The sequence below is a fragment of the Ceratosolen solmsi genome, unplaced genomic scaffold (genome assembly GCF_000503995.2).
Source record: "Ceratosolen solmsi marchali unplaced genomic scaffold, CerSol_1.0 scaffold30, whole genome shotgun sequence".
NCBI classification, from domain to species: Eukaryota; Metazoa; Arthropoda; class Insecta; order Hymenoptera; family Agaonidae; genus Ceratosolen; species Ceratosolen solmsi.
Window position 1 is genome coordinate 7,885,876 of NW_011948421.1, and position 16,454 is coordinate 7,902,329.

The 16,454-nt window shown below is 34.0% G+C and overlaps 1 protein-coding gene across 2 annotated transcripts in view; it reads left to right on the plus strand.

Moving 5' to 3' along the window:
* The first annotated feature begins 1,961 nt into the window (after positions 1-1,961).
* Positions 1,962-16,454, plus strand: part of LOC105361530 (protein Skeletor, isoforms B/C) — a 32,387-nt gene continuing 17,894 nt past the window's right edge. For both annotated transcript variants that reach the window (XM_011498741.1, XM_011498742.1), the window contains exons 1-2: positions 1,962-2,166; positions 3,848-3,959. In XM_011498741.1, coding sequence (XP_011497043.1) covers positions 2,045-2,166; positions 3,848-3,959 — 234 coding nt within the window. In that variant the 5' untranslated portion in view covers positions 1,962-2,044. The remainder of the gene's footprint in view (positions 2,167-3,847; positions 3,960-16,454) is intronic.

Below are 16,454 nucleotides of genomic sequence, written 5' to 3' on the forward strand. Positions count from 1 at the left end.
CAAGAGCACAAAATCTGCAGAATTCATAAGGTAAAAGTTCCATTCCTTAATAACGATAATAATATGCAATAAGCCTCACAAGGTAAAGAATTGTAGAGTGACCAAGCTTACAACATCTGCACAAGGTTGACTAGTATTACTATTATTAATTATGGAAATAATTCTTATGGTGGATTAATGTACTCTCATCTATGAAGCGTGATGATTGAATTTGACCGCAGAATGGCGCGAAGTTTAATTCGTCGACACTCGCGCTGTTTGTTGCTTAAGTCCATAAGCGTCCAAACTTGAACTAAGGTGAGAGTTGCCGACAAGACACCCTTTAGCGGGCGCGAACTTGGCGACGCTTACTGGAATCTATTCCGCACTGTTGCTCTGGGGAGAGCCTCTTCGTCCTTAGTTGCTTGTCGATGTCATAATCTCTGAATCTCAGAGTATGCAATTATTGTAGTAATAATATTACTTACGAAGACTGCTCGTACTTTGGAAATTGGGACCTCCTTGGTCTTTCTTCAAGGGGGCTTGTCATTAGACCCTTGTCGTTGGAATGCGTCGCCCGCCAATAGGATTTGTAACTATAGTTGTATTTAACTACGTAAATAGGAAACTTCCAACGTGTCTGGACTTCTGTAAGGTAATACGTCTCCCGCCAATAGGATTTGTAACGATAGTTGTGTTGAACTACGTTAATAGGAAACTGCCAGCATCTTCGGATTCCGATAAGGGAATGTGTCTCCCGCCAATAGGACTTGTAACGATAGTTGTCTTGAACTACGCTAATAGAATACTTCCACTTCTTATTTGTATAAGTACTGTATCTAGAGTAATGAATATTGAAAAATGCGCCCCTTAAATACATTTGCTGACCATGAACTTCACTTGAATCCCTTCCCTTATTTTTCGTCCAATCAGAGACTTCTCTCTTGCAGAGCGCGGGCAGCGCCTCTTGTGGTTTCATAGTTAATTAAGGGCCTAGTCGTCTCCTGGTCTTCATGGCAAGAAGAGCACTCGTTGCTGCTGACGCATCTGGCGACAGAGTGAGAACTTGTTGATAGCGGGAAGGGGGGGATAGATCCGCTCGCAATAATGCTTGAAGTAATTACCGAGCGGAACGAATTCGCACATATGCCTGACTGAGTGGGTTTTTTCCGTGTTTATTGTATTATTTTTCCAGATGTCTTATGACACTATTGTCAGATAGTTGCGAACAAGAAAGTTTTGAAATCTAAACACAAATTTTACGATGTTGTTTTGTTAGATGTTATATTGCATTGAAAAAAGGTCTTGCAATCTCGAACAAACTTAAAATATAAAATATTCTGAATGCAGTGTTCATATATTTTACAATTACCTAATAGTTATTGTTATATCTCATAATAACATTATTGAACAATTCTAATAAAAATAACAAGTAATTGTATGTAACAAATAAATAAAATGTAATCTATAACTGTCTGCTTTTTAAGACTACATTTTTATCATTTATTATAATGATTAAAGTTTTATTATGGTGGCTTTTGACAGCAAGCAAATTATCGTAAAAAGATTATAAATATATTTGAATTGTATTAAATAGTCAAGAAATAGATTTAATATTTTTCTTAAATGATTTAGTTGATTACAGAACTTAAAATTATTGATATCTTTGATAATGATCATGAGGATTCTGAGAATAATTTTGAAGTAATTACTTCCAATTTTCTTTTTTCTATAATTGAATTCTCTCGGATTTTATTAATAATTTAAATTTCAACTATTCCATTTTTCTATGAATTTTATGAAATGACTGATAAACAGAAATAAACAAATATCTGTATTCTTGCAAAAGTGGCACAATTGTATAATATGAATGTGAATATATATATAAATTTATTGATTATGAAATATAATGCCATTTTTAAATAAACTCCAAAAACTTTAAAAATCATTTTCAGTTGCAGCAGAATACTCAAAAAGAAAATATAATTATTATGGAACCTTTATCGGTAATTTCTCAACATACGCGCATGGCGTTAATGGGGATGCCTATGTAATCGACGAATCTATGCTTTTCATCAAAAACTTCAGCTATGATGGTGTAGAACCAACAGCGTATTTCTGGGTTGGTAATTCATCCAGCCCAACGCCAGATGGCATTGCCGTACCGTATCCTGAACATCGGGATAGGTGAGCCTATATAAAACGATTTAAAAATACTAGTCGTAGAAAATTTTTCACTTTAAATTTTACATTTTTTATAAACTATTTAAATAAATAGTTTACATTTATAAAAGTTAATAAATCATTGATAATGATTTGATTATAAACAAATACATCTAAATAAATATAATTTTTTTGAATTGTGTTCTAGATTTTTATTTAATAAAAAAATAATTATTTAATGATATATTGATATATAGTGCATTCGATTTGACTTGCAAAGTGAAAAAAACATGGCTTCTAAATGTTAATTTAATAAATACAACATCATAAATTTATGCATACAATAAATATATATTTTATATTCTGAAGATTTATATTTAGAAAATATTTATAAATTTATACGTATAAAATACTATTATATATATAAGCTTTTAAAATGTAAAATGAAAACACTCTTATGGCAATTAAAAACGAATTTTATAATTTTCATGTTCAAATACAGTATTGTCTAACCTTTTATCATTATCTATTAAGTATATATTAACAGATAGTCACTCTCCTGTATTATCATATCAAGTATTAAATCTTTATAAATTTATAGTACAGTTCATTTAACATGATTTGCAATTACAAGCATATTTATAAACTGTTTTTCATAATTATTTCATACTCTTCCATTTTCTATATAAAAGCTACATAGTTAGATTTCATTTTAATATGTAAATTTATATATTGTCAACATCGTCGTTTATCAGTTTATCATATATGTACAAATATATTGTAAATGTAAAGTATCAGATACTGATAAATAAATCAGTTAAAAGTAGTATAAAACGTTGAACTCCAGTAAACAATGTCTGCTGTTACATTAAACAGCAAAATTTTAGTTTTTTAAAAAAATTCAGTTTTAGAAGGTATAACGATGTTTTTCAATAATTTACTGAGTTTTTATACTATTTATACAAAAATATAATATATAATAATTTAATAAAGTATAATATTTTTAACTACTACTTATACTACAAATATTTATATTAAATTAATTTTATTATTAAAATTTTGTATTTTTTAACTCATTTAAATTTAAGTGAATTAGTTTGATACTACAATAAATTTCTACTTATATATAGGAAATTAATATATTTATATTTAATATAAATATTATATATTTTATATTAGTATCCAAAGTAATATTTGTAATAAAACAATATATTATTTTAAAATTTTTGTAATTTATCTTTTTTATGATAAGCATGGTAAGTTCGTACATTACTAACAATAAAATTAAGAATAATCAATATTATTAAAAGTATATAATAAAGAAATAAAAAAAAATTAAATATAATTGAAAGTCATTCAATTTAACTTTGAAATTAATTATAATTCGACTAAATGTTTATAATATAATAATACTTTATTGTTGCGTTATTTTTTTTAGTTTTTAAATTTATTAATTTAAATTTTTATTTGAACAATAAAATTAATAGAATAAACATATTAAATTTTATATTAAATAAAACAATAAAATAATCTATTTTCATTTGAAACAACATTTTACTAATAATTGACTGAAATAACTTAAAAATTAAATAATTCCTTTTGGATTAAATTGATTTTATCTATTTAATCATTTTTGTATTTGCTACCTTACAAAAAACTATAAGTTTTTTGTAAAAGTAATACTATGCTATTGTTTATTTGTCAGTGATCAAACACCACTAGAAGCTTTTCTGAATGCTGATGTGATTCTAAGACTTCCAGCTACTATTAAAGTTCGGAACATCAAGTACTTGAGTGTGTGGTGCAGCAGATTTACTGTAAGCACTTCTGTAGAATATTATATTGTTTTGCAAAAAATATAAAAATAAAAGAAAGGGTATTTTAAAAAAAGTATACATTTTTAAAAACGTATTGATATTTTTATTTATTTTAAAATAATTTATAAATATATTTCGATGAATGAAAAAATTCTTATTATTGCTTTTTTAACAAGTCTGAAAAATGAAATTTATAATTTGTAACTTTTATGTAGATGGTATAATTTGAAGGGGTATTCTTGCAGCATAAGCCACTATTAAACCTGCTATCACCACAAATGCTCTGTGGTACATGATCTCTGTAAGCTATTTTTAATTTAGTACTCTATGTGTTACGGATTGAAACAGTAGACAGCGGAATAAATAAGTGGGAGAGGTATGAGCGCCCGAACCACGCACTGTACCACTGTACCTTTAACATCCACTCAGTCGCCACGTACCTGGCTCACGGTGTTTTGACTATGTTCAAGAATGTAAGAAAACTTCTAGTTCGCGCTCAAGCTCGCGATAGCCATACAAATCTTCATGCTCGCGCTAAGCTCGCGACACATACAATTTTTCCAATTCGCGCTATGCTCGCGACACATTCAAATCTTCAAGCTCGCGACACATTCAAATCTTCAAGCTCGCGACACATTCAATTTTTCTAATTCGCGTTCAAGCTCGCGACACATTCAATTTTTCCAATTCGCGCTATGCTCGCGATACATTCAAATCTTCATGCTCGCCCTACGCCCGCGATACATACAATTTTTCTAGTTCGCGCTCAAGCTCGCGACAGCCATATACATCTTCAAGCTCGCGACACACATTCAAATCTTCAAGCTCGCGCTACGCTCGCGACACACATTCAATTCTTCAAGCTCGCGCTACGCTCGCGACACACATTCAATTCTTCTAGTTCGCGCTCAAGCTGGCGACAGCCATACAAATCTTCATGCTCGCGCTAAGCTCGCGACACACATAGAAATCTTCATGCTCGCGCTAAGCTTGCGACATTCTTACAAATCTTCACACACACGAACAAACTCGTGGTCATACTCACACACAATTTCTCAAACTCTTGCTCATGCACATGCACGAACAAACATGTGGTTATACTCACACGCACGAACAAACCCGTGGTCATACTTACACACTTAAGCTCGCGCTCACGCTCGGGACACACCCATACAAGCAAACTAATTCTGCGCGCCATATAGCGCACACCACGAATCAACCCTGCCAAACAACCAAGATGTCAACAAGCGCATAAAGATTTGCCGAACCTAAGAGGGATATTTAAGCCCTACAATAAAGACATGAAGCAAAAAACAAAAAAAAAACTAAGGATTTCTCATAGATCAAGGCAACCCAGAAGCCACCTAATTTTATAATAAATACAAAACCCTTCAGTCACAAGCATACCTGCACACGGGTTATGTCCCACCGACTGACAGCATACACGACTCACTTTAGCATACATATGCCAACAACATTCGATTCTTGAAAGAAGGGAGGTCCCTGTCAAGAAATCGCTTTCAATACATTGTATGTGCACGACAAGGAAGAATTCGTGCCATAAAATACCAATAAGACGATTGACACTCTCCAAGACCGTTTAATCATTCAGGAGTTGATCGTGCCGACCCCTTAACAATATAAACTCGGTAAGAACGGACTGGCAGGAATCGCATCTTTAAAAACAGTCTCTACCACCATGGTAAGACCCACTCATAAGCTGGCAATATTACCAAAATTTAAGCATAAGGAGGAATAACCATCAATTAGAATTGCTGATGACGGGCGGAATGTTCAAGAATGTAAGAAAACTCCCAGCTCATTAAAGATCTGGAAAATTCGAGATAAGAGTTCCGAAAAAGGCGAACTCTTAATACTCGAGAAATAACATTCAAAACGCGCCTCGGATTAACTAAATATAAACAATTCAGTAAAACATCGAATATCTAAAGAAAATACAATTCATAAACACATCTGGCGAGAACAAGGTTCCAAGTGTCCAGCAAAACAAGTCATAAAACTTCTGGCACAATCAAGTCATAAAAATATAAGCAAAAACCACCTCGTCTTACATCCGAAAAAAGGGATATTAAAGGCAGCACTACACGCATACGCTGTTGTCAAACCCAGCTACATGTCGCTCGGATAGTGCAGCGAGAACGTGCCAAAGAAGTCCCCCTCTCATGGTGGGACTACAAGTAAGAAGCTCTCTGATTGGAGCCGTCAATAATGAAAGGACCAATTCGATTAGAAACGCCCAAAAAGAGGCGCTCTGATTGGAAACGCCAAGAAGCAGGAAATCCATAAGGGCCACGCGGTGGCTGAGAGAATGCCTTCAAGAAAGACGCCAGCAAGGCGCACGAGGACTCTCTTGTCACCAGAGAAGCCGGCAAGGCTGCTTCTCCAAGGGAATGCCAAATAACAAGAATGTAGACATACACAGTAAAGGCCAATTAAGAGGCAAAATCTAGTCATATCCAACTCATGACAAGTGTAAGATAAGTCTAAATCAAATCATACACTCGCAGCAGTGCAAGACAAGGAAAAAGGAACAAGTAAACAGTGGTGCACAAGGCACAACATAATCACAACCTATAAGGAGCCGTTTGAGGCAAACTCGGCAAACAATGCGAGGTATAGCCAGAAAAACACAAAATATAAACTATAAGCTGCCGCACGAGGCACAACCTGTAGACATCACTAGCTGCCATCAAGAGCACAAAATCTGCAGAACTCATAAGGTAAAGTTCCATTCCTTAATAACGATAATAATATGCAATAAGCCTCACAAGGAAAGAATTGTAGAATGACCAAGCTCACAACATCTGCAAACGCATAAGAGGCAAGTTTAGCTCCCACAAGAAAGACTTACGAGGCGCCGTACGCAGCAATATCTGCAGACTAAGATCAAATGCCGCCAAAAGCGCACCTGCAGAGCCTTCAACGTAAGCAATAAGACAATACCAAGGCAAATTCAAGCTACTGCCACGTGCCACTGCACAAGAAAGCACAGGGGTTTACGACCTTGTTCTTCTACGTGTATAACACCACCACCACGTGCATTACATATAGAGGACCAGAAGGCTACGCCCTTCTACCTGTATATGCAACGCACATTACAGCTCTGTGACAATAGCAATACAAAACTCAAGAAACGAAGGCATTCAAGCTTAAACTAAAAATCATTATAATACAACTAATGCAATTATCGCAATAAACTAAAACTAATACCAAATCTATTTATTATTGAATACATGCACTATCCTGTCCACTTGCCTGCATTCCTCCCTTCCACCATCTGGGAGTTTACACCTAACTCTAGATATATGGCCCTTCTAGCCAGGTACTCTATTTTTAGACAGACTATCTATTCAGTTATGAATTTTAGCTCATTGTACTTTTACCTATTGCTCTCATCTGTTATTGCCCCCAGTGTTTTTCAACTATTAAGTATCAGTTATAACTTGCGATTACGAATCTTAGCCGCATGCTTGACACGCAGGCTACAAAAAATACGTGTGTTATTATCAGAATATGCAATAACAGGTTAGTAATTCATCAGTGAAGCCACCAAAAGTGTAATCAATTATGTGAACCCGCCAAGCAGTCATTCAGTACGCATTGTCGGTAGTCCTAAGGTACATTCTCCTCGTTAATTCTCCAAGTTAGTCATTTACGCTCAAACGACGTTTCATATCGAGTCTGCCAAGAAAGTGGCGCAGTACGGTCTCAGTGCTGTCATTGCTGAGGACGTTCGTTTATTTCTCTTCATCTCATAAAGTGGCGCAATGTGCTCACTCAGTACCTTTGTTGCTGAGCTATCGTTTACTTTACTACATTAAGGATAGGTGATGCAGTATGCTCTTTCAGTGTCTTCACTGCAGAGAACGTTTGTTCACCTCACTACATCCAGGGCAGGTGGCGCAGTACGCTCTCTCAGTGCCTTCATGCCAGAGAACGTTCGTTCACCCTACTACAACCAGGACAGGTAGCACAGTGCGCTCTCTCAGTACCTTCATGACTGCAGACTGCAGCTCAACAAATAGTCGACTATAACTTCATTGTACCAAGTCCTTCCGTACTCGAAGGCACATCATTTATTGTTCTTACATGTGACTAGCTCCCTAATACTCCCATACCCGCCTTTGGGTATGGTTGATTTACGTGACAACTACCACATAGACTTTGCATTCTCCCCCGTTTGAGTGTAACTTACTCTCCCTACCAAGCACTACTGATTACCATTACCATTCTTCCATGCTCACCCCATGAGCATGGTCGGCTACTCATGCTGATCTTTACAATATCAGCATAGACCCAACATTCAACATCCACAGTAATGTCCATAGCAGCAACGACAACATCATCACTAAAGAAGCACCCTCACCACTGCAATAGAATAATTTCCTCTCTCTTACGTGAAGCAACCATAAACCGCAATATTATAATTAGTAATAAACCAAAATAAAAAATATCTTGACTCAAAAGAAATATTACACAGTACTATCCATCCTTCCCCTTGTGCCTATTCTTTCAAATCGATACGGCGAGAGACTAATCTACTGAACTATTGTGAACTGAATGATAAAAATCAACACTCAATTTCGAAGAATGTGTAATTGTAATAATCGCTTATTAGAAAGTAATAAAAAAACATGAAAGTTATTTATTTAGATATTTAAAACATATTTAATTGCTTTATTTAGTAATTCATATTGTAATATATCATTTATTAATATAACATATACACACACACAAAAGTTACATGAAATCCGTAGCTTTATGAAAAACTAGATGAAGTTGTTGATATTGAAGTATATGAGATTGGATAAAGGTGGAGAATAAAGCATAAGACTCTATGAATTGGATCTAAAGATTCATTAAATTTATTATTTGTTTACGATATCGAAAAACTCAAAATATTGTTCACTATTTGTCTGGGAACAGACTAAAAACCTCCCTTTGATGTTGGGTGGAGTTGTTGCTGGCAAGTGGAAGGGGCAATGCAATTATTTAATACTACATTCAGTATTTCTTGTCTTTCCTTTATTAAATATAATAATATAATATATAGTTAATAATCATAATGTTCGAGAATGCGAGACATTTTTTCAATGCAATATAACATCGTCAAATTTGTGTTTAGATTTCAAAACTTTCTTGTTCGCAACTATCTGGCAATAGTGTCATAAAACATCTGGGAAAACAATACAATAAACACAGAAAAACCCACTTAGTTAGACATATGTATGAATTTGCTCCGCTCGGCAATTACTTCAGGTATTATATCGAGCGGACCTACCAGGACCTACGCCCCCCCTTCCCGCTGTCTATAAGTTGTCATGCTGTCGCCAGATGCGTCAGCGGCAACGAGAGCTCTTCTTGCCATGAAGACCAAGAGACGACTAGGCCTTTAATTAACCATGAAGCCACAAGAGGCGCTGCCCGCGCTCTGCAAGGGAGAAGTCCCTGATTGGACGGAAAATAAGGGAAGGGGTTCAAGTGAAGTTCATGGTCAGAAAATGTATTTAAGGGTCGCACTTTTCAATATTCTCACTCTCGATACAGTACTGTTCAGTTAATATGTGGAAAGTCTTCTATTAGCATAGTTCAAGACAACTATAGTTACAAGTCCTATTGGCGGGAGACACATTCCCTTATCGGAATCCGAAGACGCTGGCAGTTTTTATTGACGTAGTTCAACACAGCTATTGTTACAAGTCCTATTGGCGTGAGACGCATTACCTTATCGAAGTCCAGACACGTTGGAAGTTTCCTATTGACGTAGTTCAATACAACTAAATACAACTCTCCGTGATGTGAGAAGTGACTCCTTCCATTCCGAGAAGTGTCGCTGTAGTAGTATGTGTGAGAGCCGCCGCTGTCGTACCGAAGTCGTCTAAGTGAGACTGGGTCGCTGCTTCTTTAGTATCGGAGCGTTAGAGCTGCCACTGTCGCACCGAAGCTTGCTAAAGAGGAACCGTTTGCTGCTATCTTAGGGTCGGTGTGATCCGTTAATTTGTGTAGTATGATTCGATAATTTCACTCTTGATTAAGTTAGCACTAGCACGTTATTCGTTTAAGTTTGATTAAGGAATTCTGAAAATGTGGTTTCACTACTGTATTACTGTTTGAGCAATTACGAACGTGTGTATCTACAGTGAGTGATGACCGTAGAAAGAAGCTTGAAGACTGAATAGTGAGCTTGCTGTGTTATTGTGCAATCGTTATTACGCTAGACTGAGACTGCGACAGAGAAAAAGACTCGAGTGTGAGTTCTTCGTGTTGACTGCGTAATCATTGTTACGCTAAGCTAAGACAAAGTCTGAGCGCTGCGCGTGAAGCCATTACAAGGAACGCACGTTCAATTCTTCATTGTGCAGTTCATTGAGTCAAGGGTGCTGATTGCATTACAAGAAAATAGTCGACTACAAGATACATGGAGTCGAAGTACTCCTTATTAGGGCGTCTATCAGTGAGAAATCTGTATTAAGGGTAACCACTATAACCTATACTCTCTTCATGAGTATGGTTGGCTTTCCCTGCTAATCCTTACAATATTAACACAGACCACATAAACAAGTCGTATTTCTGTTCAAGGTGTCTGGGATCAGACCAAAAACCTCCGTTGGATGATGGGTAGAGATATTGCTGGCAAGTGGGAGGGACAATGCAATTATTCAAGACTACTTGTAGTGTTTATTGTCTTTCCTTTTATTAAATATAATAATATAATAAATAATTAATGATCTTGAAGTATATGAATAATAGTATGATCGAATAAATATAGGAAGTTTCTTCTATTTTGTTACGTGTTGATGAGTGTATATCCTTTTCGTTATATAAGGAGTAGGTACTATCATAGTATGCGTTAGAGCCGCCGCTATTTGTATTATGCGTTGGTACAGCCGCTGATGTAAAATGCGTCGGTTTAATCCGTGAGCAGACCCAGTAGTAGTATGCGTTGGTGCCGCCGTCGATGTATTATGCGTCAAATCCTTCCGTACTCGAAGGTATATTCTTTATTGTTCTTGCGTAGGACTAGCCCTCCAATACTCCCATACTCCCTTTGGAGTATGGTCGATTTACTTAACCGCTACCACAGAGGCTACAGTATTTTCTCCTTTTAAATGTGCTTACTCTCCCTACGAAGTATTATTGATTAGCCTCAGAATTACCATCAACATCTTCCTATACTCAATAATGAGCATGGTCGATTTCTCATGATGATCTTTACAACATCAACATATACTCAATACTCAGCATACACAGTAATTTCCATAACATCAACGACATCGCTATCAATCCAAAAAAGCATCTTCACCACTGTAATGGAATACATAGCTCTCTCTTACTTGAAGCAACCAACAAAACTACAATATTATAATAATTTATAAACCAGAATAAACAATATCTTCATTCAAAATATATATTACATAATATTTTCAGCCCTTCCACTTGTGCCGTTTCCTCCTAATCGCTACGGCGAGAGACTAATCCACTGAACTATTAAATTGGCAGTTCGAGCCACAAAATAAACTCTCAAAATCGAACATTTGGTCCTTCGAGCCGGATTTGAACCAGCGACCTATTGATATATATATATATATATATATATATATAATGAAATAAACAAACATATACACAATAAAACTATAAATATATAAATCTGTATAAATAATTTATTTTTTCTTTAAATTGAAATTAAATTTGTTGTTTTGCTTCCTTAGGCAGATCAAGTGAACAAAGTACAACAATTTATTTATATTTCCTGCAAGTTTATTGTATTTGGTTTTTATTTGCTCGATAATGTATTCACTTCCGAAATTTCTTAATATGTTATATAGAAGATAACCGTTTCTTTATTCACATTAATATATGTATTCAAACAAGGAAAAAAATTAACGTAATATTTGTAAAGATTAAAGAATTTGAATAGTATGGTTTAACTTTTTAATAATGAAAGATTATTAAATTTTAAGCATTTCATTGCAACCAGCATCATTCTTTTAAATAATTAGGGTGCAAGTTTATATACCAAACTACTTGGATATATATTGAAAGATGTAATCTCGGGGAATGATAGATAAAGATGTAACTGCGATTTATTCAACAATTCCTGCAGTCTTTCATATTCCTGTAATATGCCTAGATATTTGCAAATAAGTAAACAAAATTAGTCATTAAAATTAAAGGAAATATACGTAATGGATAGTTCATATAAAATCTCAGAACGTGAAAGCACTATGTAGATCATTGAAATATATTTCAACAAAATAAGTATTTAGTTAACGAGAGTCTAATTGCTGATATTATCACCATTTATCGACTATTATAAAAGTTTAATCAAGACATGAATCTAAATTCATACGAGTGTATAATTAGAAAAGATTGGTATTGTATCAAATGAGAGATTGTATACTAATTTATTCAAATAGACAAATGAGCGCATCATAAATGTAAACTGATTTTAGTATACGAATGCCAATGTCAGAAGCGCAAGTAAAAATAGCACTCTTGCAGGTAAAAAATAAAAGGAAAGATTTGGATAAACTTTAAAAAGACCTTAAATTTACTTTTATAACCTCTATTCATATCTAATTCCAATTAAATCATTATTTAATAATTTTTAAAACCATTAGTTTTTATTTTGTTAATGATAATATATTTATAACTTTTAAATTAAGTTACATAACCACTTTATTACATATATTTAAAAAATTATTATATTTATTTGTTTAATAAATTATTTTTAAATAGTATCCAATTTAAAAACTAGAGAATATTTCCGCAAAACCTTAAAATAACGAACATTTATATTTAAAAATTAGATATACGATATAATATAATTATTAAATAAATTAAAAAATATATATAACAATTTGTTTAAAGCATATAGTACAAGTATATATATAGTATTTTAGATTTATAAATAAGTATTTATTATAAATAAGTAATTTTAGATTTACAAAATAATATACTTTTCTACAAAAAACTTAAAATTAACATTTAATTATATTGTAATTTTTAGCAGAAACTATCTCACAATAATTTAAATGTAGTCATTTTTATATCTCCTATTAATAAATCTCATTATATCGTAACATTTGATTTATTATTATAATACAACATGAACAGTAAATTACTGTAATAAAAATTCTGATGCTATGCTATAAAATATTTTTTTTCTTTAATATTTTTAATTAATTTTAATAATGATTTTTAAACGGTTTATCTACTTTATATCAGTTTCAATTTCATTTTGTTTTATTTAAATATTTAGTTTAAAATCAAGTTTATCTAATTAATGATTTACGATTAATTAATTATCGATAAAAAAATTGTAATATAATTATTTTTATTTCATGTATTTTTAAAATAATACATACTTTTAATACAAATTCGTAAAAGCAGATGCGGTATATATACTACAAACTTCGAAATATTGTATTAAAATATAGCTGGTTTTGTACGTTAATTATTATAACCATTAAAATATATATTATTTTATATAGCAATAGACGAAAAAACTTTGTGATTTATATTAAAAATTATACTTTTTACGTATTGTTCGAAATCGAGGGTTCGTTTTGTGGCTCGAACTGCCAATTCAATAGTTAAGTGGATTAGTCTTTCGCCATAACGATTAGTAGGAAAAAACACAAGTGGAAGGGTTGTAGATATGTACAATATATACTCTTGATTAAGACATCTTTTATTCTGGTTTATTAATAATTACAAAATTGTAGTTCTATGATTGCTTCAGGTGAGAGAGAGGGAATTATTCTATAGTAAAGTTGAGGTTGTTTCTTCGTAGTGGTGGCGATTTCGTCGATGTTATGGAGATTAGTATGGATGTTGAATATTGGGTCTATGCTAATGTTGTAAAGATCAGCATGAGTAGTCGACCATACTCATTAATGAGCATGAGAAGATGGTAATGGTAATCAGTAGTGCTTAGTAGGGAGAGTAAACCATACTCAAAGGGAGAAAATACTGTGGTCGCTATAGTAGTTGTCATGTAAATCGACCATACTCCAAAGGGGAGTATGGGAGCATTAGAGAGCTAGTTACATGCAAGAACAATAAATGATAAGCATTCAAGTACGGAAGGACTTGATAAAAGGTAGTTATAGTCGACTATTCGGGAAACTGTAATCTGCCCTTGACAATGTAATAAAATGGATTGGAAAGGTGAACGAACGTTCTCCGGCCTGGTTGGCCTGAGAGAGTGTATCGCTTTACCTTTCTTGGCAGACTTTATATGAAACGTGATTCGAGCGTGGATGACTGGCTTGTACAAATAATATAAAGGATGTACCTTTTGAACTACCGACAGGACATGCTGAATGATTGCGTGGCTGGCGCACTTTATTGATTACAATTCCAATGGCTTCACCGTTAAATTACTAACTTGTTATTGCAGATTCTGGTAATAATGCACGTATGCATTGTAGGTTGATTGTCAGGCATGCAGCTGAGTTTCGGAGTCGCAAGTAATAATTGATACTGGATAGATTGAAAATATACTGATTAGTAATAACGGGTGAGTGAACAAATGGTAGAAAAAGAAGCTCTGGTATATTCTAGAAACATCGAAGGACACAGCCTTTGAAGGTTATAGAAGTTTAATCGGCGTTGCTATGCGGAAATATTGTAGTACACTTAAGACGTAGGTAAATTCCCGAATTCGCCGAATCGTGTTTACAAACACGAGTGTCCGAGAGCCAAGAAAATCTTTAATATTAATTTACTCTTCAAGAATAATAACGTAGCAGCTGACTCCTTCTTAATTACTATTATTATTGCTATTCGAGAAACACTACAAACATTGCTTCTCTTCTCTGCTAATATTATTTATTTCATTTCTCTCTATTTATATATAAAATTCAATACTCTTAATAGCTATTTGTTTGTCGAAATTCTCAGGAGCAACATTTGTTTGTACATTGGGTATTGAACAGAAATTGAAATTAATTAAGATTCTGTAAAATACTTAATATACATAATAAACATTTGATTAAAGAATTATTAAAAAGTTTAATTACAAACAATTCAGTTACGAAACCTAAATGTTACGGATTGAAACAGTTGTAAAGCGGAATACAAAAGTGGGAGAGGTATGAGCGCGCAATTCAGTTGTTTATAAACAATAGCCAACGAACCTTCCAAGGCTATGCCCTATTGATGTCACGACCAATATCGGCATAGCAACAGACATTGGATGGCTACCGGCGCCTAAAAACTAGCGCGATAATATTTATGGGCTGCGCTTCACGCACAGCGCTAAGTCTTTGTCTCAGTCTAGTCTAGTAATAATTACGCAGTCATCATAACGCGCGCACTATTCAATCTTCTCTCTACAGTCATCACTCACTGTAGCGGTACATGTACGTAATGCTCAACTAGTAAGCAATCTAACAAGCCAATAGTGACGCTATATTATCAGAATACGTTAACTAAACTTAAACTAATAACGCGCTAGTGCTAACATAATTAGAGAGTGAAAATATTGAAATCATACTACATATATTAACGGATCACACCGACGACTAAGGCAGCTCTTACACATCGACACTAAGGCAGCAGCGACCCGGCCCCCCTTAGACGACTTCGGTACGATAGCGGCGGCTCTTACGCATACACCGACGCTAAGGCAGCAGCGACCCGGCCCCCCTTAGACGACTTCGGTACGATAGCGGCGGCTCTCACGCATACACCGACGCTAAGGCAGCACCGACCCAGTCTCACTTAGCCGGCTTCGGTATGACATCGGCGGCTCTTACGCATACTATGACTGCATCGACTCGTCACATCACGGAGAGGATACACACTCTCCTCAGCACGTAACACAATTCAAGAAACTTCCTCTATTTATTCACTTACACTCTCATTCATACGCTTCACAATCATTAATTATTTATTATATTGTTATATTTAATAAAAAGAAAGACAAGGAACATATATATAAGAGCAGCTACTAAATATACTTGAATTTGTAATTTTCTGTGAACTTGACACACAAAGGTTTTGCTGTTTAAAAATTGTTATCGAACATTTATTTAAGATTCATTTTATTTATTTTATCATTTTACTAGCTACCGTCGATCCTACTGAATTCAAATATTGTGGATCATGTTTTAATGTCCTTATGGCCCCATATTGCTTCTTAATTCAATACTGTATATTAAATTAACCTTATTCGATACAATATGTATCACTATAAACAAAATTATTTTTCAATTCAAATTTTGTTATTTAAATTATTAAATAGATGAAGTTTTATGGTTCCGTTCATTTGAGAAGAAAGTGTGTTCGAGATTGCAAGAACATTTTTCTTATCACAAAATACCCACGGTCGTTGATACTTGAGAAGGTCAGTACATCTGGAAAACACTCGTAAATAGTTATTTTACTTATTCTCGCATATCAAACGCGCTCATGATTCTTCGCTGCTGTTAAAATGATCTTGTTGTTTACTGTCAAAAAAGCGGC